The sequence below is a fragment of the Sceloporus undulatus genome, chromosome 4 (assembly GCF_019175285.1).
Source record: "Sceloporus undulatus isolate JIND9_A2432 ecotype Alabama chromosome 4, SceUnd_v1.1, whole genome shotgun sequence".
Taxonomy (NCBI): Eukaryota; Metazoa; Chordata; class Lepidosauria; order Squamata; family Phrynosomatidae; genus Sceloporus; species Sceloporus undulatus.
The window spans coordinates 184,494,551-184,520,245 of NC_056525.1; the positions used below are offsets into that span (position 1 = coordinate 184,494,551).

A 25,695-nucleotide genomic window follows, 5' to 3' on the forward strand; every position below is an offset into this window, starting at 1 on the left:
CTGGCCAGCAGAGTGCATTGGCATTTTTCAGAATCACTTTCAGTTGCCATTTTGGCTCTTTCTTTCTTTCTTTTTCTTAGTAGGTTGGTGGTTGAGGGGGGGGGTGAGAGGATGCAAGCCACCACATTTGCAGGTAGGGTGGGTGGCTCCTGGCTGGTTTGGGGGGGGGGACACCAGAAAATCAGTCAATTTTTTAAAATATCAGAGTCTGGGGGCTTTAGGAGCTTCTGAAGGTGCTTCAGGGCTACAAAGCAATCTAAATGGCTACATGAAAGCTGTGGGCCACACTTTGCCCACCCTGCTATATTAGTATTAGTAGCAAACGCATAAAGTAATACAACCTATTTCATGTTTAAATCAAGAGGGGACTTACAGGGAATGAACATTCTAACATTTTTATTATAATAATTGTTCCTTCAGAGGCAGTTTCCTATGATATCAGTGTAATGGCACATCTGCTTGTATTTGGATGCCTGTATCCTGGCAACAGAAAAATACCCTTTCCTCCCACAGCGTGGTTATGGTTGCTAGTTCCAGAAGTCAGTCAAAGCATGTGAACTAAAATTATTCTGCACTTCATATTTTCTCTTTTCTTGATAGTAATTAAATGTTCAAATATGTTTGACTATTTTTATTTCAGAAGAAATGAAATAATTCACGTTCCTTTAAGCAACCTTGTAAATTGCTCCCTTTGCAAAACTCAGCTCAGGTTCACTACCCTAAGATTTCATTGTCTTTGAAGTTTTTTGTAAAATGGTAACTAGAACCATGAATATTAATAAGTATATGAAAGCAGGAAGTGCCATATTGATCAGCATCTGCAGTTGTGAACAAAATTCTATTAGATGCCGAAGAACGCTTGAGTATCTGCCCATAAGCTTATACAATTTTTGATGAAACTAAATCTAAATACATCAGAAAATATAACAGACACCGAATTTTATTATGATTATGATTTGAAGAGCAACTGCCTGATCTTCTCTAGTCTATATTTTTTTAATATAGTGCTATAGTGCAAAGAGGCTATTTCACTGATGCACTGCTGCTCTATAGCAGCATAAAAAAGTAAAGGTTTCCCCTTTGATAAGGTTGTCAAGTCATGTCTGACTGTAGGGGGCAGTACTCATCTCCCTTTCTGAGCTAAAGAGTCAGCATTGTCAAAGGCAATTCTTTGATCACATGGCCAGCATGACCGCACAGAATACTATTCCATTCGTACAAAGTGATATCTATTTTTTTACTTACACTTTTACATGATTTTGAACTGGTAGGTTGGCAGAAGCTGGGACTAGTGATAGGAGCTCACTCAATCACAGGACATTTGGGCCTTGAAGTGTCCACCTGCCAATCTTGCAATTGTCAGAGACAGCATCTTAACCACTGAGCCACCACATCTCTATATAGCACCATAACTTGGGGGGGTCCCCTAAGAAATGAGAGTATGGAGGAACAAAAGAGAGTTTTTTCTTCCAATATGTCTTGAAATTAAAAGAAATCCCAAACAAATAAACAAACAAAAAACTATAGCAACAAATATTGTAACTTCCCAACCCATCTGGAAGAAATCCATATCTAGAAATATTTCTCAGCCATATGTTACTTTCCTGCGTGTATGGGATTATCAATTTTTGTTTGGATACACATTTCTATAGAGAGATATTCAACTTCACTGTTTCCTGAGTCTTGAGATGGCTGAACCTTGGAACAGGTTGAATTTCCATTTGCTGTTTGAGATAACCAGGCCAACCCAATTGCTGATTAAGCATTTCTACATGTGACCTGAGCAGAGTATGCAAAAACATCAAAGATTATCCAAGGTTATACAACTCACAAAAATATATCTTACAAGTAGATATTCCCTTTTTGAAATTTTATTGTGGCTGGTTTCTTATAATCTGCTTTTCAGTTGTTTATCCTTTCATTATTTTTGCTTAGCACAGAACAGTTAAAACAAGCTAAGCAACTAGTTAATCAGACTCATGATGTACAACACCAGACTCAAGATGTACAACACCAACAATCAGTATCTGCCTTTGTCTTCTGGCTTGTCATGAAGCAAAATTCATGCAATGTTAATTTTGCAATCCATTTTTATATGTGCATCACCTCTCTTGAGTATAAACAGTTTCAAGTATATAAATAACCTTTTGGGTATTTCTATGTAAATGCTTTCAACTGAGCTTTCTAATATGGCAATTGAAATCCGTCAAATTCCAGGGATGGATTTTCTGCTAAAGCAAATGAGTAGAACACTCTTTAAAACAATTTAAGTTAGAAACATTCTGCCAGAGCCAAGTCTCCCTATTAATTTACTACATCCATTTAACTTCAAACTTAATTGATTTTCTTTTGATGAGACAATAAAGTCCCTAAGATACTGTACTGCAGTACTGTGAATGAGTTGAAGAATTTCTTTCAATCAAAAGAAAAACTAGATAATGAATATATTATAATATATTAAAACACTATCAGATACTAAAATTTTCTTATTTATATTTGTTTCTCAGCTCTCTGCACCACCATCTTTAGGAAAATGAAGAGGTAAAGATTAATTTTCCAGAAGAAAAAGAATACAAAAAAACCTACCTCTTTTTTTTACCAGCTTTAGTGTTAATTAGTGCTAGCCCCTGATTGTCCAGTGATAACTGATCCCTTCCAATCAGTACTTCCTGAATATGTGGCTCATGATTTTTGGAAAGGGCCACCCACATGCAGTGTTGCCAATTTCTGGGGAATTCCCCAGAATCTGGGGAATTTAATTATTTCTTTCCAGGGATTTTGACTGAATAAAATATTTGGGAATTCTGGGGATTTTGGTAAACATTCTGGGGAGTATCTTTGAGGCTTGTTGGCAACACTGCCCACATATGCTTTAGACCACTGCCCTTTATTTAAAAAGCCAGTGGGTGGACTCACTGAGTGGAACGAGGGAGTGGTCAATGCATTGCTAAAACAAGGCAGAATTCCATCATGTCTTATGGAGGCAGTTCCAAAACTACTGCTGAAAAAGCCATTCAGATCCGATTGTATTGGACAACTAATCAGCCAGTTTCCAACGTCTATTTTTGGGCAAGGTACTGCAGCATGTGGTAGCCACACAGCTCCAGGTGCTTCTGGATGAGATGAATTATCTAGAGCCATTTAAATCTGGCATCAGGTTTGGCTATGGGACAGAAACAGGTTGGGTTTCTTTTTTTGGGGGGGGGGGGCTTTGTGGTCTACTTGCACAAGGAACTAGATACAGGTAGTGCATCCCTTTTGGTTCTGCTGAACCTCTCAGCTACTTTCAGTACTATCAACCATAGTGTCTTTCTGAGACATTTTGCTGTGAACTTGGAGAGGCAAACCCAGAAGGTGGTGCTGAAGGATTCCTGTTTGACTCCTTAGCCCATGCTGTCCCTCAGGATTCCCACAACTATTTAACATATATTTGAAACAACTGGGAGAAGTTGTCTATTGTCAACATGTGGCTGACACACAGCTCTATTACTCCTTTCCATATCAGTTCAAGGAAGCTGTCTTGGTTCTAAACTGGTGTCTGACATCAGTAATGAATGGGATGAGAGTGAACAAAATGAAACTTAATCCAGAGAAGGTTGAGTTATTCCAGAGCCAGTCAAAAGGTACATCAGGGAAAGGGGATTCAGACTGTGCTAGGTGGGGTTAACTCCCCACCCCCACCCCGAAAACACAAAACTGCAGCTTGGGTATACCTGATTCAATCGTGATCCTGCAACTTCAGGTTTCAACAGTATTCAGAAGTATGGAATCTTGAAGTTACTTACAATTTCATTTGCAGCTGGCCTTTGGCTGAGTTTTGCAAAATGAGCCAAGCTGAAGGGGCAGAGGGAGAAAAATTGTCCCCAGGCACTCCACAGAAGCACACCCTGATAGAATCTGAGCTAGTTCTGAAGTAAAATCTTTATTAAAACACTGTGTTGTTCACATCAGACTTCTTTTGAAGTTCTAGCTTCTAACATACAGAAGTTGTGTTTTGCCTCATTCTGTCCCCCAACTACTTGAGATAGTCAACAGCAAAGACTACTAGCGCTACATAAATATACTATCAATGTAAGCACATTTTTGGGTATGTTCTGCATCTCGCGTGCCTGCTGGAACCAATAAGGAAACTAATTTTCTGCATATCACATATAAGGTTAAAAATCTGTATAGAGTTGCATCTACAAACTATGCGAGCACTTAATGTAGCTTTGGCTTTAGCCACATTTTTTTTTCCATAGTGGCAAAAAGGCCAAACTATTTAATGGATCAGGCTGACACTATAGTCATGTTTCTGTAAAACCAGACAAGCCTAACATTTAGAAAGACCAGCAAGAGTATTATTTAGAAAGCTGATTGTATCTTTACAATAAAACGTACACTAGCAGATTTATGTAATTTGAACTTCTATGTTTTTAAATACATAAGAATTGCTTGTTTCTAGCCGAATTCTCATACAATATCTACTCTTAGAAGCCAAATTATGCTAACAAAAGCTACTGTTTTGATTAAAACATGTAAGCATAATTAATGTTGACACGTTGAAAGGGACATCTATTTAACACTGGTTAAATTATTTTCCTGCTTACAGATAATGAAAGAACAGATGTCAGAGCAGTTATACTGTCATAATGTGACATTGCCAGAATACTTTTGAAAAACTGTATGATGTTAATTACAAAGGTATTATGTTACAAGCTTTACTGGGATATAAATATCCCAATTAAATAAATAAAAAGCTCGTACATAGGTAACCACAGATGTTTACAAAATGGAGAGAGTTTGCATGACGGCCACATTAGTCAGAACAGTTGTAAATGTAGTAGTTCTGAACAGTCAATTGATGGGTAAATGTAAGCAAAAGGCTAAAACATAACAACAGCAATATGTAGTGGCATTAGGGTTCACAAGCTCAAAGCACTCTTTTTTTTAATTAACATCAACTATGACATCATTTGTCAGCTGCCTCAGATTTGCCTGTGCCCTCTGAGCAATTGTCATTTTAGATATTGAGGGTGCATCATCCCAGCAACATTATATTGGCTGTTATCCAGTACAGTACTATCAATGTCTTCACAGAAGCAACTTTCATAAGTACCAGCAGGAAGACTACAATCCTTGCATCCCTACAATTCTTCCATGGACTTGAAAGCATTTCCAGAAGGGTGCATTAGACTACTCCCAACTTACAAGAGAGAACTGTTTGTGGGCCTTGGCATCTCCATATCAGATATCCAATGATGCAACACTAACCTGGTAAACTGCACATGTTCTGCTCCATCTATCTGAGCCTCTACTTCCACCAGCAAATTTTGGTACTGGAGCAACAAAAAAGTGTGTTTCAACACTAGTACAAGGCATTCACACTTCCAAGAAACCACAAAATGTGCCTCTCCTCTAAATAAGTCACAATTACACATGTGCCTTTTTTTTAGCTGGGGGGAAAAAACATTTTGCTCTCAACTGGAAGTAGAAAAAATCCACTTCTAGTTGATATTTCAGCAATCAAATTTCAGCAATGTACAGAGGTGGGGGCAGGTATGGCCAACAGTGCAGCAAAAACTGACCATTAGATCAGATTGCCCACTCCTACCAAAAAAAACAAACAAACAAAACACCAGAATATTTCTTTAGCCTATAAGTTAAAGGTAGTCCCTTGACATGTATGTCTAGTTGTAATCGACTATAGGAGGTGGTCCTCAGCTCCATTTCTAAGGTGAAGAACTAGTGTTGTCCAAGGACTGCTCTGGTGGTCATATGGCCAGCATTGCTGCACCAAACAGCTTCCCACTGAGAAGTGGTGCCTATCTATCTACTTGCATCTGCATGCTTTTGAACTGGTAGGTTGGCAGGACCTGGCACTAGTGGTAGGAGCTCACCCCATCATCCAGCACTCGGTCCTCGAACTGCCAACCTTCCAATCATCAGAATTGGCATCTTTATCACTAATCCACCACATCTTTAATATCTTTAACACTTGAAAGTTTAACACTTGCACTTGCAGAGACAAAATCAGTAATTTTGTCTCAGCAAAGTAGTCACATATTAAAAGAAGTATTAAAAATACACAGAATGCAAGATACCCTTATAAATGCAACCTCAAATCCTGCACCTTCTTGTTTCGGCCAGTCAAACAACTTTCAAATCAGCTTAAAATTAATAGTGTAAGCTGTTATTAATTTTGTAATATTATACCTGACTATTCAAAAATAAGTCCTATAGAGTTCAATGGGACTTTCTGAAAGGTATATATGTACATAACTTGAGCCATATTTATTTAATATTCATAAGAATAAGTTTAAGTTTTTTTTCTTTTTTTAAAAAAAAGTGTTGACAATTAACATTTTTTTCAAAGCTTAACTCCCTTGGCACTTTGCACAAATACCTAACTAATAATTCATGAGACTGTGGCTCTACAACAATGACTCAGTTGTACACCTATGTGATTTCCATTGAAATCTTGAAATCTACTTTCAGCATGCCTAAGTTCAGATTCAGGTACAATTAACTCATTATATTCAGGAATATGTTGCACTTACACATTTATATGATTAAAACATGCTATTTGCAAACACTAAGACATTGTATCAATGATACTGTGCAGTACATATGACTAAAAGTTTCAATGGGATCATATTTAAGTTATTACAAAACAACAGAATATGAAATGTAACAAGAACCCTTTCATACAATTGCTTTTCTTACCATAGGAGTCTGAATTCACTAATGTACATATTATTTCAAGAAAGATTACATAGGGAAATATATAATTAGAAACTAATTTTTCAAGTAATGCTTTGAAAGTGGAATGGTGCTTCATAATTACATAACAATATATATATATATATATAGAGAGAGAGAGAGAGAGGAGAGATCTCTGTTATCAACAGGAGATCTCTGAAATTTCTCTCAACGAAAATCAAGTTAAAGATATGAAACTGAAAAACCTAAGATTCAATGGAAAATGAAAGACATGAACCTGAAGAATCGGAATCAATCTCTAAAGATAAGTTTATCTTTAAAATGTGGCTACATAAGGAGACTATCAGTTCATTAGGTTTGATTCTTATAGGGTACCCCACATGATTTATATCAGGGGTGGGGAACTAAAGAAGGGCAATGGCCAGTTTTCACCTGTTCACATCCTACCCTCAGAGAACATTCAATCAATAAATCATTTTATTTATATTCCACCATTTTTCCAAAAGTGATAATGTTCCAGGGGCACTGCAACATCTTGCCAATTACTGCTGCCGTTTTGACTAAATTTTCAAGTTTTTAAAAACCTTTCCAGCGTTCTGGAGGCTTTCAGTGGGCTCCAGAGAATGCAGGAAGTAGAGTATCACACAAGTTGTTTGGGGCAATCAGCAGGACAAAAATAGACCCAAAATTGGCAGAGAGAAAAAATGACTTGTTTTACAGGGTTTGGGCACTTATAGTACTTGCATGGCCCATGCAACCTGTGGGCACACTTTTGCCATTCCTAACCTATGCAGTGATAAGAAAAGCAGTAGTGAAGAAAGTTCTGTATTCTGTTTCTACCTCTGCCCACAAATACTCACTTCCATTTCTGCATGCTTATTACTGGTACTATTATTAATCAGAAACAGCACACTATACTGCATAGTAGACTCACAGAATCATAGAGCTGGGGGAGGCCTCAAGGGCCATCCAGTCAAACCACTTGACATACAAGAATACACAATCAAAGTACATCTGACAGATGGCCATCCAGCCTCTGTTTAAAAACCTCCAAAGAAAGAGACTCCACCACACTCTAAGGGCGTGCATTCCACTGTCCAACAGCTCTCACTATCAGGAAGTTCCTCCTAATGTTCAGGTGGCATCTCTTTTCCTGTAGCTTGCATCCATTGTTCCATGACCTATTCTCTGGAGCAGCAGCAAACAAGCTTACTCCATCCTCATAAATGATGAATGATAAATAAATGATAAATGATAGTAGTATCATTTATCTGTAAAGAATTGTGTTATCCCACTCAACAAGTCACACTGTGGCTAATCTAACTGAAAATTTAAATAGTCCAAAAGGTGAGTATGCTCCGTGGCCAATCCAGCAACCCAAGCACAAGCATGGGCCAGCATACTCACTTGATCAGGGTAATCTGTGGATTGTGATGCAGTGTGAGAATGGAGAGCCAAGATCCTTGGCTGCTGGTTTTCTTTTCAAAATGTTATACAGTCCGCCCTTGCCTTATGCAAGGGATCCGTTCTGGACCCCGCCGCATAAGGCGAATTCCGCCTATGCTCGAGCCCGATTGGAAACAATGGGGTTCGTGTGCGGCTGTGCAGCAAGCAGCACAGCAGCGCGCGGGGCACCACAGGCGCATGCGCCCATTCATTTGAATAGGACACGCCGCCCCTTGCGCTCCACGGGTATCCCGCGGCTTGAGCACGTACGCTCAAGACCACATAAAGCACACCTGCGTATAACGCGGGTGCACTGTACATTGTTTTCACTGTTGACTCTCTCCAGGCACAGATTTCACACAGATTTACCTGTGGGTTATAAAAGGTCCCCGTACACTCTTCTGGTATTGTAGTTGAGTGTTCCTTCTTATTCACTCTTCTACTTACTCTTTTGGGTTCCTAATCTGTTCAGGTAACTGGCTTTGCTTTTTCAACTACACACTCTGATGTGCCTTGCAGTTTGGTATGGGACCAAAAACAGTGTTTGGACAAGACAACACCTATTCGCCCACATTTTCAGGGGTCCCTTCAAGGGACCTTGGAAGTGTGGGCTATCAAGCTTGGGGGGTTGTTGGCCCATCTAATTCCAAGGTGGCAAGGAGGCCACACATTGGTTGGTGGCAAAATGGCATCACATACCCATCAGGTAGCAGGAGGGTTGTCTTGTACTTGGATCCATTGCACCATGCTAGGCCAAGCCTATTCAGCTGTGAGTTATAAAGTGTGGCCTTACTGTTTTAACACCCTATGGTGACTCTGTGTTGCTCCATATACTTTTGTTCTCTCTTTATTACTAGTTCTATAAAAGAGAGTCAAAGTGCTGCATTGGTCTTTATAGTTATAAGTTTGTCTTGTCTTCTGAACCATCATGAGATGTCGGTTACCAATTCTACATTTTTCTACATAACTGTTTATGCTGACAACACAGCAGAAATAATCTACCAAAATCTCTAAGCAATCATGTGCAGGCAGGCAGAACAATCATACAAATTCTGAGATTTCTATGTTCTACCAAAGTGTCTCCTGTCACAACCCCAGGATTCATCATTGCTCTATGACAGACTTTCCCCCATGGCTATTCTGTTACTGTTAGAAAGCAGGAAGAATCTGAAAAGCATCTGGCTACGCTTTTATAGTTCTTTTCTGCTGGGGTCCTCTGGGGGTTAGAGCAGAGGATGTCATCAATCTGTGTCTGAATATGGGAACATTTGGGAACACTTCTACCCCCTCTGCTCTCCACCAGCAATGGAGTGGCTGTGAGCGGGGCTTACAGTACAACAGTGCGTACCAGGATGGGGTTTTGAATGTTGCAGTAGAAATAGGAATATACTAACCTATGCAATGAGCGAAGTAATACATTTACAAGTGTAAAGTGAACTTACACTTACATATGTCACTAATAGGCTGCCAACAAAAGTTACAGAATGTAAAAGAAGTACACAAAAATGCAGCAGAATTGTGCTTCAGATATGTCTGCTTTCAGGCTAATTGCTGAAATATTTCAGAATATGATAACCTAAGGACCAGAGAATGAACAAGGTATGAACCAAGGTCTTGGTAGAGGAAGCAAAAAGAAAAGGTATGATTTTGGCAAAGGCATCAAGAAGAAAACAACACAACTTTGCTACAGCCTTATTGTGAGGAATAACAGGCAAAGAAGAATAAAAAATAAAGCCAAGATTACATGCTTCTTTTACAGAATAAAAGTACTACAACATGCTGTCCGAAGAAAATATGACTCAATGAAAAAATATAGTAATAGTGGAGAAAACTGCAAGTGGTAGGAAAGGAAGACCGCATTACAGGTGGATTTACTCAAACTAGGAAGCCATAGCTCTGAATTAACAAGACTTGATCAGGACTGTGTAGTCGAAGGCTTTCATGGCCGGCATTCATAGTTTTTTGTGGTTTTTTCGGGCTATGTGGCCATGTTCTAGCAGAGTTTCTTTCAGAGTTTGCAAATAAGAATCAAGGAACACTAGAGGCACTGCGGACTGGGCCAGCCAGAAAAATCAGCAGTAGCAGAACATGCCACAAACCATCCTGGGCATAAAATACTGTTTGGAAACACTGAAGACCCTGCCAACCACTACCATGTCAGGATGCACAGGGAAGCCACTGAAAACCACAAACACCTGGACAATTTCAACAGGAAAGAGGAAACGCTTAAAGTAAGCAAGGGCGGGGTACAAACCGTCGTTTTGCGGCGCTCCCCCGCCGCCGCCATTTGCTCCGCGCGGGAGCCGCAGCAGCCAAACCGCGCGACTCCCGCGCGGAGCAAAGAAGAAGCTCCATTTCGGAGCTTCTTCTTGCGGCGCCTCTATGACGTCGCGAGGTGCCTGGCGTGGACTCGCGACGTCATAGGTGCCGCGACACGTCTGGACGCTATGCGTCCAGTACGTAAAGATGGCGGCGCCCATGTAGAAGGGCGCCGCTATCTTGTACGTATAGGATACGTACTAGGGTTAGGGGGGTGCGGAAGCACCGCCCCTTCCTAACCCTAGTACATATCCTATACGTACTATATGGCGGTTTGTATCCCACCAAGGTTAGGCTACCAGTCCTGAAAAAAAACAAGATAAAGACAAATGCAAATGAGAAATCTCCCAGGGTCAGAGGTTTCCCAGCAGACAATGAGCACTAATCAAGCAGACATTAATCCTCCTGTGCAGACCCTCACACCCTGAGGACTGCCATTAGCAACAAACATATACATGCAAATCACTCCTGCCTTTCCAGATCACACAATATATATAGCCAAGTCCTTTCCAGGCAAACATTCTCTGAAGATGCCAGCCACAGATGCTGGCGAAACGTCTGAAACTCTGCTAGAACATGGCCACATAGCCTGAAAAACCCACAAAAAAACTATTGATCAGGACTGTTAATAAAAAGATCTTTTAGAGGTTTCTCATTCATGGGGTGCCACAAATAATGATTTAAAATAACACAACTACAACAAAGAATAGACCCACCAAAATCAGCAGGATTTACAGGTAGCTGTAATTAGCTGTAGCTTAAGTCATGTTGAGTTCAATGACTACTGTAATCATGTCTGGAACCAAGCCAATTCTTTTCTTTCATTAGTAATGCAATGTATACATCATAGCAAAAGGGGAAAGCAAGCATATTTGGGCTTCTTTAAAGAATAAATTAATTTATTCTGATACTTATCTCCTAGTTCTAGAACACTCTGTCACCCTAGTGTCATTTAACTAGTGTCATCCATAGGCTGCTTTAGATTCAAACATCTTTAATTTGATTCCCAGCCAAGGTTTTCTCAGCAATAAAGTAAAATGGAATATAACAAAAATACTGGAAGAATCTTTATAATGGATTGGCCATCTGCCTGAAACAGAGCAGAAATGGATTTTTTCTTTCTTTCTCCAAGCTTTACATTTAAAAAAATGCATCAGTTATTGTGGGAACCCTTTTTAACTTTCCATTTTATTTACAAACAAGCAAATAAAAAAAAGTCAACCATATTCTTCTTGCAGCTTGATTCTTCCTCATCCAAAATGCTTGGGACCACAAGTGTTTTGGATTTTGGAATATCTGAATTTGTATGTAAGAATATAACATACACAGTAAGTACATCTTGATGATGTTACCCAAGTCTAAACATAACATTAATTTATGTTTCATATACATCGTATTCATCATATATATTCAAATACAACAAGCACAGAGCCAGACTGGCATAGCGATTTGAACGTTGGACTATGAAGATTTTCAGACTTGCTCGATCATTTAGATAGTGTCGGTATGTGAAAGTCTGCCGTGCTTCCTAAACATCAGGGAATCATCACTCCCCTCCAGCGTCCCTGAATTGTTCAAGGAAGAGGCATTTCCTATGAATGGAAAGTTTCCATTCATAGGAATTTGCCTCTCCCTGAACAATTCAGGAACGCTGGAGGGGAGCGACAATTCCCTGACATTTAGGAAGCACAGCAGGCTTTCACACACCCACACTTCCTTAATGATCCAGCAATGTTTTACCAGCACTTACCCCACGGTAAGCGCTGGCCTGAAAATCTCCTGTGACTCTGGGGATAAGGGTCTGAATCCCAGCCCAGCCATATAAACCCACTGGGGTTTTTGGACAAGTTACACTCTTTCAGCCTCAGGAGAAGGCAATGGCAAACCTTGTCTGAGCAGAATCTTGCCAAGAAAACCCCATTATAGGGTTGCCATAAGTAAAAAATGACTTGAAGGCACACAAGAACAACAGCAATACATTTTTTACACATAGCTTAAATATTTTAATAATTTTGTGCATGAAACAGAGTTTGTGTACACTGAATCATTTGAAAACAAAGGTGTCACTATCTCAGCTACCCAGGAAAAAAGTTTTGGTTTTTGGAGTAGTTTGGATTTCAGAATTTCAGAAAGGGAAACTCAACTTGTACTTGAACAGAGTATGATTTTATTACATAAAGAATCTTCTTTTTAAAAAGTACACAATATTCTAATTATTTTAGGGCTGAAATAAATGGCCTACCAGTTTACACGCCACACACTCCCAAGATGCCTGGAAGCCACCTGGAAGCCAGCCGGCTGCCCAGATGTGGGCTGCTTCAAGATGGTCTGGCGGCTTGTGTTTACACTCCACATGTCGTTGGAGCATCTCGAAGCCCCACTGAGGCTGTGGCAGGGCCAAGAAAGCTGGCTCTTTCCTGGTCCAAATAGGAGCGGATTTGGGGGCTGGTGGATTGGGGCCACAGAATGTGGATTGGGACTGCAGCATGTGTTTGCCATGGCCCCAGTCCATCTTTGGTGGAGGCGACTTCAAGCCGCCCCTTCTTGCTGGTTTGTTCTGGGCCTTAGTTATACAGCACACAGTGTGCTCGTGTCATACGCAGGTGTACCTCACGCAGCTTCCAGCATCCACTGGAAGCCACACTGCATTTCTACAGGCATGAGCCCCATTATCTTTAATGGGGCTTGAGTACCCGTGGAAATTCCCTTATGTGGGGGGGGGGTCTAGAATGGATCCCCCACATAAGGGAAAGGACCACTGTATTAACAATATACAGTATCACATAATTTCCATTAAATGTAGGCCTCCTGGTTTGTTCCACTAAAGAGTTCTGCTTTTTCTTTTTAAAGAAAACAAAATAAAGATTAGGGATTGGTTGGTTTATAAGCAGAGTCTATCAGAACATGGGAAGAAGTCAAGTGAAATCACTGCTGCATCTAGCTCAATTATTGTCTGCGCTGACTTTCAGCAACTCTATAGGTCAGGCAGGGAACTTTCCCTGATACACTCTCTCTCTCTCTCTCTCTCTCTCTCTCTGCTGGCCCAAGATATTTTGTGGTCAGAAATGAAATCCAAATGCTCCCTTTCTAAACCTCAAAGATGAATTTATTTCAAACACAAACTCCGGGCTTTGTCACTTCTCTCTTCATCATACCATCTGAAAAGGGTTAACCACTCAGTTGCATAGCATGGCCAGCCCACATAGATGAGGAAAGCACAAAACTGAGGTTTTGTTTTCTTCTTTATCAACTTTGACAGCTCTAATAGCCTGCTATCACTGACCATCTCTTAGGTCAGAGAAAGATTGACATCTATTGATACATCTCTGAGATTATTCATTAATGCTTCCTTAAGAGGAATCACAGCTGCATTCAACACAACGTGTACAACTGCAGTAACTGTACTAGATAATGGAACAGTATTTCCCCAATGCCATTTTTACTTCGTGAGTAGTAGGGAAAGTACCATATTCTTTCAGGTTTTACTTAGGTTAAAAAAAATATCTCAGTCCCTACTTAAAATTAACCTGTATGTGGTGACTGTATGTGTGTGTGTGCCAGCCACATGTCTGGCACTCTGCCATGGCAAATAATGGAACTTGAGGCCCCACATTTTTTTGTTATCTGTGGGGATCCGGAATGGAACCCCTGTGGATACTATAGGCCTACTGTATGTTCTTCCTAGGCATTTCTAGGTTGTCCAATGTGACTGTATGATCAATTTTCACCAGTCACTGCACTGGGAGATCTAGAGATCCCTAGGGGAAAAAAACCTCTTTTCTAGATATCTGTAGACCACCTGCATGAATTTTGACCATAGAGCTACATTGGAAGACCAAGAGATTCCCAGAGAACTGTTCTCACAGGTGAAAAAAATAGTGTGTGTGTGTGTGTGTGTATGGGGAGGGGTTATCTGCATTTTCCTCACTATCACAGGAGTCCTGCCCAGGAAACATGGAGGCTCTACTTAGTAGATTCACTACACCACTGACATGGGAGATACTAACTGCCATTGATAATAATGCTACATAAAAGAAAGTACAATTAACCCACAAGATAAGATCTATCTTTGAAATAGAATTAAATTAAAAGTCCAGTTAAAACAATTTAAACACAATTTAAAAATGAATCTGTACGAAAACTGCAGCATCCAATAGTCAATCAGTTGCCCAAATCTTGCCTGGATTTTTTTTCTTCAAAAAAAGGTTTCCCTGTTGGTGGAAGGACAGGTTGGAGGAGGTGGGTCTGGCCTCCTTCAGAAGAGAGCTCCAGAAAACATGTGATTCGTCTTACAAAGTGTTGCTAGAAAGCTGATTGTTGCATCACCAGATGAAGAGAAAAGATCAAAATAATGGAGTTTGTTATTGAACAGCCTCTTGGGTAAATGTAGTAGCTGGCTTTGTATACAACAAGATAACTCTAATTAACCTCAACTAAAAAGTTTGTCAGAAGTGGTAACAGATAGGAATCCACATAAGTAAAGAGTCACTTACTAACAGAGTATTCTCCAGCTGGCAAATATTTCCCTAATCCACAGGTCAATGATACAGAAGACTGGTTCCTCTTGACCAGAACTGAGCTGGGAAATGTGCCCTATTGGACCTTATTGTTCTTCAGCTGAAAAAGTGCTCCATTTCTTGTTAGAAATATATATACCCAGCGCAAGCCACTGACGTTTTTCTTCAGCTGTGCCATGGTTTTTAAACTATTTTTGTTGTCCATTGTTCTTTTATTAGATTTTGATTTCTATTGTCCACCTTTCATCTCCAGTTTGTTTTCTAGCCAAAATTACTTTAAAGCAACTAAAATCCAAGGTTAGTTGAAAGACTGCATATCCCTTTATGAGCTGATAAGCACTCTAAGTCTTCAGGAGAAGCCTTTCTGTCTGTTTCACCAGCTTCTCAAGCTCATTTGGGAACAAGAGAAAGAGCCTTTTTAGTGGCTGCTCCCAAACTTTGGAATTCCCCTCCCCTGAAAGGTCAGGATGGTCCAGTCCTTGCTGTCTTTCCTTCTTCTAAGCACAAAGTTCTGATGCACTGTCAGAAGACAGACCTGTCTATTACCTTCTTTCAAGACATGTTTTCTTAGAAAAGCTGCAGAGTGTTTTTCCTCCGCTTTAGCTACATCTTTAGGACACAGCTAAAAAATTTCCAGAAAAGGTATCTTTCAGAATTCTGTTTTGTCTACACTAAATTTTTCTATATGCTTACAAATTCCAAGGCATCCTTTTTTAATGTTCCTCCCAAAAAAAGATAATACCATGCCACAATAAAGTAATCTTGAGTACAGCCTAAATATTGTCCTCTCTAATACCAATCTCAGTGTAAAGAGCTGTCTTTCCCATCTTTTGGCCGAATGAATTAAGTAAGTGTCATCTTGGCTTTGTATCAAGTTCACCTACACCCATAATGATTCTAGCCTTGTTTAGACTGCTGAAATTTAGTGATTATTTTCCAAGGCATTGTTTGACAGCGAAATTCAGTTTAGCACATTATTTTGGGAGTGGTAACAATCCAGACAAATAGCATCAGGAATGTTTTCAACCTTGATGAATTCTGCTTTTAATAAACTCTATCATGTGAGGTGCACAGGAATGGTTTTAAATTGGAATTCCAGCAACCCTAGGGCTTTCTCTCAGAATTAACAACCCTGTCAAGATAGCAAAATGTTTCAAAGGTCAGTTATGATTATTTCCCCCTTAGCCTTGAACATCCTTCCTTCAGAGCGAAGCACAGCATCCAGGGCAAAGATAATATATATTAGTAGTGTGATAAGCTTCTAGCCACTTGTAAAATTTCAAATTTCACATGGCCTCTCTCTTATCTTACTTAGAAGAGAAGCACATTCCTATAAATATATAAAATATAGTCCCTTGAGATAATAGCATCAGTTTAAGCATGCAGTTTACTGTCTTCATACAGAGTACAGAAATGTTAAAAATTGTTACCTGACACTCTCTCTTCCCTTAAAAAAAAATCCCTGCTTCTTGCTGAGCATTTTTATTGGATGTAAATTCTGCAGCATGATCTTTTATCAGAACTCACAAACTACAGAATTATTCAGAGGAATTGTAATTTGCAACACATGCATTTCCACTGCACCAATTGCAGGCTGGAAAAAGGAACGTAAGTTCATCATGAGGCTCAAAAGTCAGGAGAATATTTTTCCATGTTGTGGGGATGAATGAACACCAGTGATGTGGAGAACAGCTACAGAAGACCATCTAGTCAAACTACTTCTTCAAGGCAAGTCCAAATGTCTATCAGCTTTTCACACATGGATACACACAATCCAGGCTGCAGAGCTACAAGGTAAACAGCTCACTGGTAGGGGCATTATTTAGGCACACACACCAATACCAGATTTCAAGCTATGTATAAATAAACCCTGCATTTCCAGCAACCTTTTTGATTCTATGCACAGATTATTATGAGAGAAAATATGTTTATTTGTTATTGCCATTCTAAAAAGGGAGACAGAGACTCATGTTGATGACATTACAGCCATTACATTAAAACATTCAAAACTAACCACAACAAATGGTCTTAAGATACACCTCATTTGTATTTCATTATTGAAAAAATTAAAGAGTGGTATTTTAAGTTTTAAAAGAGAATTCCACCTTGGGCCCCTTCTGGGAGAAAGGCAGCATACCAATGATATAAATAAATAAATAAATAAATAAAACTACCCTTTTCACTTCTAGAATTGGTGTCTCTACTGATGGTAGATAACAATTAGTCATGAATCATACAGCAAGCCAAGTCAACAAAACAGGGAAAAGAGGCAAGGGGTGGGGGGAGAGACATCAGGATTAATATCCAAGAGGAAATTCTGATATGTTGTTCCTGACTTGTGACCAGAAAAATGAACTGAAACTCTGCAGTCGTGAAGAAGAAAACACCAGCCATCAATGGATCTGAGCTGAGAAATAAGAAAAGAAACACAAAATAAAAAAACATGGATCCACTAATGAGGTTCTTTGCTTCTAGGGCAGCTGTCCCAGAAAAGTACATCTCTGGTTTTCTAAAAAAGCTTCTTGGTTGAATACGGAAGGTTCAGACCGTCTATGTAACCTACACCATACCAAACAATCATTGCACATAGAATGGATAACTGACCCACACAACCTGCACAGCTGACAGATGGTATTTCAATGTTTTCATGTTGCAATTGCCATGTGGCAAACACAATGTTATTTTGCATATAAATACTACAGACATAGGGTTGGATCCAGACTAAGCTAGTCACTTAAATTCCACTAACTTCAATGAGACTGAAGGTAGACATGACTAATTTTTCACACTGATTTAAATGGAATATGAATCCACTCCATGGAATGTGATACTTATGTGGACATCATAAAGTAAAATAGTAGTACTAAAAATACACAGCATGGCAGCTGTAGCTTGGAATTCTCTTATTTTCATACTCTTCCAACAGAAAGAACAATGTTACTTGACAATAAAGCCAAACCACCCATCTAAGCATATGGGTTAGATTACAATTTAAGTTTAATAACAAAAATAAAAAAAATAATTAGTTTAATGAGGGAAGTTTAATAGGAGACCAGATCTAGATAAGAACTAGAAAAAATGCTAGTTTTATCATTGAATACCAATATCAGGATTGCACATTCCATTGTCTTTCCAATATCTACGTATGGCTATGACAGAGAGACAGTAAAGAAAACTGAAATATGGTATTGGAGAAGAGTTCTACGGATACCATGGACTGCCAAAAAGACCAATGAATGGGCCCAAGAGCAAATCAAGCCCAACCCTCACTAGAAGCCAAGATGACAGAGGCTGACATACTTTTCACATATCATGAGAAGACACGATTCACTAGAAAAGATAGTAATACTTGGTAGAGTAGAAAGCAGTAGTAGGAAAAGAGGAAGACCACATTATAGGTAGATAGACTCATCTGAGGAAGCCAAGGTCCTAAATTTGCAAGATCTGAGCAGGACATTTGATAACAGAGTGATATGGCGGTCTCTCATTCACAGGGTTGCCATTGAAGTCAAAGTCAACGACAGCAATTAGTAAGAGAAGTAACAACACAACAAAACCAAGCAGACATCTGACAGACAATTGCCATTTTTTCCAAATCCTTGGATTACAGAATTTCATTATCATGTTCCTCATTCAGCCAATTCCACCTGAATTTGCAACATACAATTATGTGCATTATACTCCTCGAAAATAATTGAAGAAATAATGGTCTGTACCTGCAGTGAAAAGTGTGATATAGAACAGCTTCTGAGATAAAATAGGGTATGAAGAACATGAAACGCAGCAGGGAACTAGCAACTTCCATCAAGCTTTCAATTCAGCTTAAAGATTTATCTAGGTTGCTATGTATATTATAGCCTAATCCAGAGCTCATAAGAACCTGTGTGGATTATCAGTGTTGTTTGATTACAATACTATATATTTTCAATTATTTTTATAGATTTGCAAGCCTAACGCCATAATTCTACATTTTTATTTTTGTTATGAACAACAAGTGTAATATATATAAAGTCCTGTCTGCAATAGTTCTTTAGACTGTTTTCATTCTACACTTGTCCTTCCACATTCGCTGGAGTTAGGAGCACAGTACCCCATGAATGTGGAAAAACTGCAAATAATAAAAACACCATGTTTTAACCTGACAGAACACCTCTCCAGGAATCTCTAGGACTGTCCTCCAGTGCAACCCTGTGGTCAACTCTGCCAGACTTTGACCATAGAATTGCGTTGGAGCAGCTACAAATGCCTAGTGGAGTGTTCTCTCTAGGAATCTCTAGGTCCTTTGGTACAACTTTTGATTAAAGTTGACCACAGAGTTGCACTGGAGGACCCAGATATTCCTAGAGAGAACATATTAATAAAATCTGTAAATAATCAAAGCTGCAAAAGTCAAAGCTGCAAATGTGGAGGGGAGAGTGTAGTGTAAAACTTACGGTAGCTGACAACTTAAAAATTGTCATGATTATTAGCAAAGTCAATACAATGGACATTTTTATACCTAGCAGATGCATCTGAATGCCAAGTAAACTAATATATATATATTTACTATTGTGACTTAAAACTAATGTGTGATTTCATTATTATTAAAAAAAGCAATTGCACAAGAACAGCTTTTATTGTCAAGTTATCCATGAAAAGCAACATATAGAATCTAGTGAACAGGAGATAACATTTTAAAAAGCTTCACATTAAAGTAAGGTGCCTCTTCTCCTATAAGAGACAATAGCAGAGTTGATTGTAGATGAATCTAACATATAGTTCAAGTGACAAACATCCCCTCCACTAGCAAAGAATGAACACTGATAAAACAAAATCACATTGCTTTTCAACAATAAACTATGTCCAAAGTAGCTCACTGGGAATAAAACAAAGAGAACAAAGCTGGACAAAAAGACAGCTATTTTGGATCTTAGTGGCAAAAATCATGAAATTTTTGCTGTTATAACTGGTTCAGCAACCAACAGATTTTTACACCACTATGTGAAGCAGGTAGTGTTTCAAGTATCACACAACCTTCCTTGGTTTTTAATGGTGTTCTCCTTCCAACATGGGCTGACAATGTCCTTACTGTGTAGTTCAGGCCTGGTTCAATCTTTACTGGCTGTATCAAATCTCAGACAGTTGTTCTCTGGTCGTAAATCTGATTAACCCTTAATTCAGAGCTTCATTAACACAGTTTCATTTCTAACATTTGCCTTCCGCGTGGCTAATCGCCTCGACGGCCCCTTTTCTTTTTTAACCAATTCCTAATGACCTCCCCCCCGGCCCCCCCAGGGCCAAACCAGGCAAAAGCAATTACAGCCAACAAGTGTAAATTCAGATATTGAAGCCTCTATTGACCAGCAACAGGCATGAGGGAGTATCAAAAGAGAAGCAACTCCTCTTTCACTGTTTGTTCCAACTACCGTATAACAACTTTCCAAATGAGCTTAACCTTGCGTTTGAAGCCCCTAGATCTGGAGCTCTCAGCTATTGGCACTTCTTATAGTTTGGGTTTCAACTCCCAGAAGCCCCAGACCACAGGGATTCTGGGAGTCGAGTCCAAACAAAGAAACATACCTGACTACCATTGTCCCTGTAAAGTGTGTGATCTTTCGGTTGGCTTTAGACACTCGGAGTGTAGCATCAGTACTCAATCTATCAACTCTTCTTTCAGTACTAATACGTTAGAGGAACTGTCTAGTCTAGCATTCAGTCTGCATCCTTAGCCACCAGAGACTCCGCTTGAGCGCATCCGACCCAAACACCTTCCCTCTTTTTCCCTGTCAGCTCCAACCAGACTATACTTTCCAATCTTTCCCTTTTCCTGCCTTCAGAATTAGCAGCCCGCCTTCAGTGCTTCCCTTCCGGTCAATATATTTTGTGAACCAGGCAAAGAAGATTAAAAAAGAATTAGGTAAAGGGAGAGAAGGATGCCTCACAGAGTTGACACAGAGCCCTGACCTTCTGACCAGCCAACCTCTTCATAGCTGGTTTCTCATGAAAGTAGCAGAAGATAAGATGGAGAGGGTGCTTCAAGGAGAAAGGTTCCCTTCCCATCACTCCAGAGGAAATGGGGGGCTGGCAAGGAAAGGAGGGTGGACAGAACTGGGGGCCTTAATCCTGTGTCCCCAGTCCCATGCCATGTTGAAATCAAAGACAGGGCCAGTGTCAGGCTGGAGGATCAGCAGGCAAAGGGATCTTGGAGGACCCTTGATGAGAGGAACCCAGAGAAAGGAGCTGAGAGCAGGAGCTTTCGTGGTGGACTTCCTCAGAGTCAATGGTGCCATATGGCTGAGGAAGTAGACTCAAGTCGAGGAAGGCTCTTTCCTTTCAGTTCCTCTCAAAGGGGCTCCAAGACCCCTTTGCAATCCCAGGCAGGGCTGCTTCGAAGTAAGCTCCCCTTGCATTCCCCCTTAATAAACCTTTTAAGAACTGCACCACAAAGACACCCCCACACATGTATATGTTCTCTCTCTCTCTCTCTCTCTCTCTATATATATATATATATATATATATATATATATATACACACACACACACACACACGTATCTCCTGGTGGCCCCGGCAATGGAGATTTAGGCTGGCAGTGTGTTGGTGTTTTGTTGCGGTGTCAGCCCAGGAAGGCAAGCCTGGTCTCCTCCTCCATCCCAGGTGCTTCCATCCAGGATGCAGCCCTTCTCCCTCCTGGGCAGAGCCCTCGGGAGAGAAAAGGGCAGGGCAAGGCCGGCAAGGCAAGGCTGGGCTCCCTCCCTCCCTCCCGGGCGGCAAAGGCAGGCAGGCAGGGCTCCATCCAGGCGGACCTGGGAAGGGGAGGCCGGAGAACAAAGCCCCCGCGCCACACACAGACAGAGACCCCCCCCTTCCCCATTCCCTGCTGCTGCTGCTGCTGCTGCTGCCCACTACTCACCCCCAGCTTCCTGCTGCGGATTTTCACATAGCCCTGCTTGACGATATCGTTGAAGTTGGAGGCCATGGCCAGCTCCAGCACCCTCCTCCTCCTCCTGCTGCTGCCTCCAGCTGCTGAGTGCCGCTGGGCGCCGGCTCTTCAGGAGCCTCCTCTCGCATCCAGGCGGAGGAGGAGGAGGAGGAGGAGGAAAGAGCAGCCGCCGGGCAGGTCCTCCTCTGCTCCTGCCTCCTCTTCTTCCTCCTCCTGCTCGCTCTCTTCCTCCTCCTTCTCTCCTAAGTCCTCTTGTCTCCTTCTTCCTCCTCCTGCTCTTTCTCTTCCTTTTCTTCCTCCTCCTTCTCTCTTCCTCCTCTTCTTCTTTCTCCTCTTCCTCCTCTTCCTTCCAGCCACCGGGCTCCCTTTCCTGCCTCCTCGGCGAGGGAACCCGGGAAGGCGGGCGCTGCAGCCTCCTTTGGGGGCCTGGAGCAGGAGAGGAGGGAGAAGAGGAGGAGGAGGAGGAGGCTGCCGCCTTCCGGGCTCTTTCTTCTGGGCTCCCTCCCTGACAGACACAGCCCTTGCTTCTCTGCCGGCACCTGGAGGCTGGGGGGGAGCCTTCCTCCTCCTCCTCCTCCGGTGGAGAGGGAGGGCTTCCCGCTGGCCTCCCTGGCTGCTTCTGCTTCCCTTCCCAGTGGTACCCAGCCCCTCTCCTCCTCTTCTTCTTTCGTCTCTGCCCCAGACTTGCCCTCTGAGCATCTCTCTTTTTGAGAGACAAGAGACAGTCCATTCACACTGCAGAAATAATCCGGCTTGACACCGCTTTTGAACTGCCATGGCTCTAATGCTGTGGAATTCTGGGAACTGTAGTTTGTCGTGGCACCAGAGAGAGAGAGAGAGAGAGAGACTCACTGACCACACTATTGCCCTACACTCTTATAGTGCTGCTAGTCCACTTTTACTGCTCTGGCTGCCTCCTGTTGCATTTTGGGATTTGTAGTTCAGTGAGGCCTAAAAGCTCTCTGGCTGAGGGTTCTAAATGTCTTTCCTTAAACTGCAAATCCCAGAATACCAACAGGAGGCAGCCAGAGCAGTTAAAGTGGGACAGCAGCGCTATAAGAGTGTAGTGCAGTAATCTACTGCGGCTGCATCCACACTGGAGAAATAACCCGGTTTGGGACCACTTTAAGTCTTTGTCTGGCTCAAGGCTATGGAATTCAAGGAGTTACAGTTTGTCGTGGAGCCCAGGGCCCAGAATTCCAGAGCCTTGAGCCAGGGCAGTTAAAGCGGTGCCAAACCGGGTGTGGATGCAGCCAATGTGGATTAACATACAAAGCGCAAAGGTTTATAGAGTCCATTGACTAGTTTCCACGGGATTTACTCACTAATGAGCAAGTTTTTATTTGTGGAAGGGGTCTCTGAAGAAACTTGGCAAAAAAACAACAACATGATAGGGTTGCTTTAGTCATCGTGGTGTAGTGCTTGGAGCGGTGGAGAGCAGGGTTCAAATTCTTGCTGTGCCATGAAAGCACACTGGCAGGTGACACACTCTCAGCCTCAGAGCATGACAAATGGGAAAGCCCCTCTGAAGAAACCTGGCAAGAAAGCCTTGTGATAGGTTTGCCTTCTGTCATAAATAACCTGAAGGCACACACACAACACAACACAAGTGGGAAACAACTTGAAGGCACTCAGCAACAAGAACAACAAAGGGACTGAACAGACTGCCTTAAGGAGGACATTCATAAGTGGGAAGAGGAAAGGGGGGAAATAAAAGGAAAGAGGAGCTTATGATACCTTTAAAATAGTGCTTTTTTATTTCATGGTCTAATTCCACTTCCTCAGATGCAGCAAAATGGAAAATCTGCAGGATTCCAGCAGTCATCATTCTCAGCCAACATGATGGATTATTGAAGGTGATGGGAAATGAAATACAGTGGGTCTTTGTTATCCACTGGGGTTTGGTTCCAGGAAACCCTCCCCCCCCCATAGATAACAAAATCCATGGATGCACAAGTCCCATTAAAGACAATGCCATAGTAAAATGGTGTCCTTATATAAAATGTAAAATCAATGTTTTATATTTGGAATGTACACCTTTTTTGGAATATTTTCAAGCCGTGGATGTTTGAATCTGTGGATAAAAAAATCCGTGGATAAGGAGGGCTGACAATTCATTTAATGGGGCACGGGTTCATGCTACTGAGCCCAGAAGTGAAGCCTATTGTGTTCCCAAATGTTTACTTACAGTTAAGTGGCTGCAGGATTGCATGCGTAGAATCATAGAGTTGGAAGAGACCACAAGGGCCATCCAGTCCAATCCCCTGCCATGCTTCTGGAAATAAACCTCACTGTACACCAATGGCATCACTGGGAGTATGTGCAGCCTGCACTGGGTGACACCAAGGTGAGGACACCACTGCTGCACACAGAGGACTTAAGGAAGTAATCACATAAAGCAGGGTTGGAAAATGTATGGGCTCGCAAATATTGTCAGATTGCCATTCCCTTCTACAGCCAGTGGTGAAGAATGATGGAAGCTGCAATCCACCGAAAGGACCACACATTCCCCTTCCCAGTATAAATGATTGAAACAGAATGTTTTACCTATCAGCTTATGCCTGTTTATTTAGAAGAAAAGACAACTTATCTATGGGCTTACTCCTGAGTATCTGTGCATCAGGTCGCATTCTTTCTTTGTTTCCGCTATCTTTCCTATCAGGATTGTATACAGGATTACTTACTCAAGGATGCCAAAAGCATAATATCCTTTAAGAAGAAGAAGAAGAAGAAGCAGATGATGATGATGATGATGATGATGATGATGATGATGATGATGTCCTATTACTCACTATGACACTATCTTTCTATGTGGTGGGATTTCATGCAAGAGTCTATGCTAACGGCAGTAGTGCTCCTAGTAGGATCTCCCATGTCTGACAGGCTTTTGCTGAGGAGTCAAATTAAATGTGGCAAACAGCTACTGGGCAGCAGCAACAGAGGAGGGTGACCCCGGCAGAGGATCCTTCAGAAATAATGGCAGTGGCACCATAGCTAATATTTTTTAGTTCTGAAGAAGGAGGCATGATAAACCTTTTTGGATGTCTTTGGATGCCTTTTATGATGAAAACCTTTGGATAAGGGAATCCATCAAAGTAGATAGTTTCGGAGCATGAGAACCCCTTGGTCAGAAGGTACTCAATGAGCTACTGGGATACAGCAGAGGACAACTCTGAGTAGTGCTTTGGCTAATGGCACAACTGGGTTCAAGCCTAAAGGGCATTTAGCTGTTATACACAGAGATGAAAAGAAAGTCCGAAGTTACACAGTGCATATTATAGCAATGTGAAATGTGAGAAGCATGAATCAGTGGAAGCTATAAACATAGTAAAACAAGAAAAGAAACATAAACATTGCAATACCTGGGATGAGTGAGCTAAAGTGGAGTGGAGTGGGACATTTTGAGTCAGATAATTGCACAATGTTTTACTCAAGAAATAAAAATCTAAGAAGAAATTTGGTGGCACTAACTGTGAGGAGAGATGGAGCAAAAACAGTCAAAGTCTGGCCAAGTAATATTACCAAGACCTCAGGGGAAACTCCTCAACATAAACCTAAACCAAGTTTTTGCTCCAGCTACAGAGGCAGAAGAAGAAGAAATTGAAAGATTCTATGCTGGAGTCCACAAGGAAATTGATCACACACCCAAACAAGACTTGTTGATCATAGGTGATTGGAATAGTAGAATCAAAAATTGTAGAAAAATTTGACCTTGACTCAAGAAATAAAGCAGGAGAGCAGCTGTCTGAATTTTGCACCGCAAATAGTTTGTTAATCACAAGCACATTCTT

General features: G+C 41.1%; 1 protein-coding gene across 2 annotated transcripts in view; it reads right to left on the bottom strand.

The window, feature by feature from the left end:
• DOK6 (docking protein 6) overlaps positions 1-22,098 on the bottom strand; it is a 299,546-nt gene extending 277,448 nt beyond the window's left edge. Inside the window, exon 1 of one of the 2 annotated variants that reach the window (XM_042463443.1) lies at positions 21,875-22,098. In XM_042463443.1, the coding sequence (XP_042319377.1) occupies positions 21,875-21,940 (66 nt within the window). In that variant the 5' untranslated portion in view covers positions 21,941-22,098. The remainder of the gene's footprint in view (positions 1-21,874) is intronic. The other variant, XM_042463442.1, reaches the window with a different exon arrangement.
• Between the last annotated feature and the right edge of the window lie 3,597 nt (positions 22,099-25,695).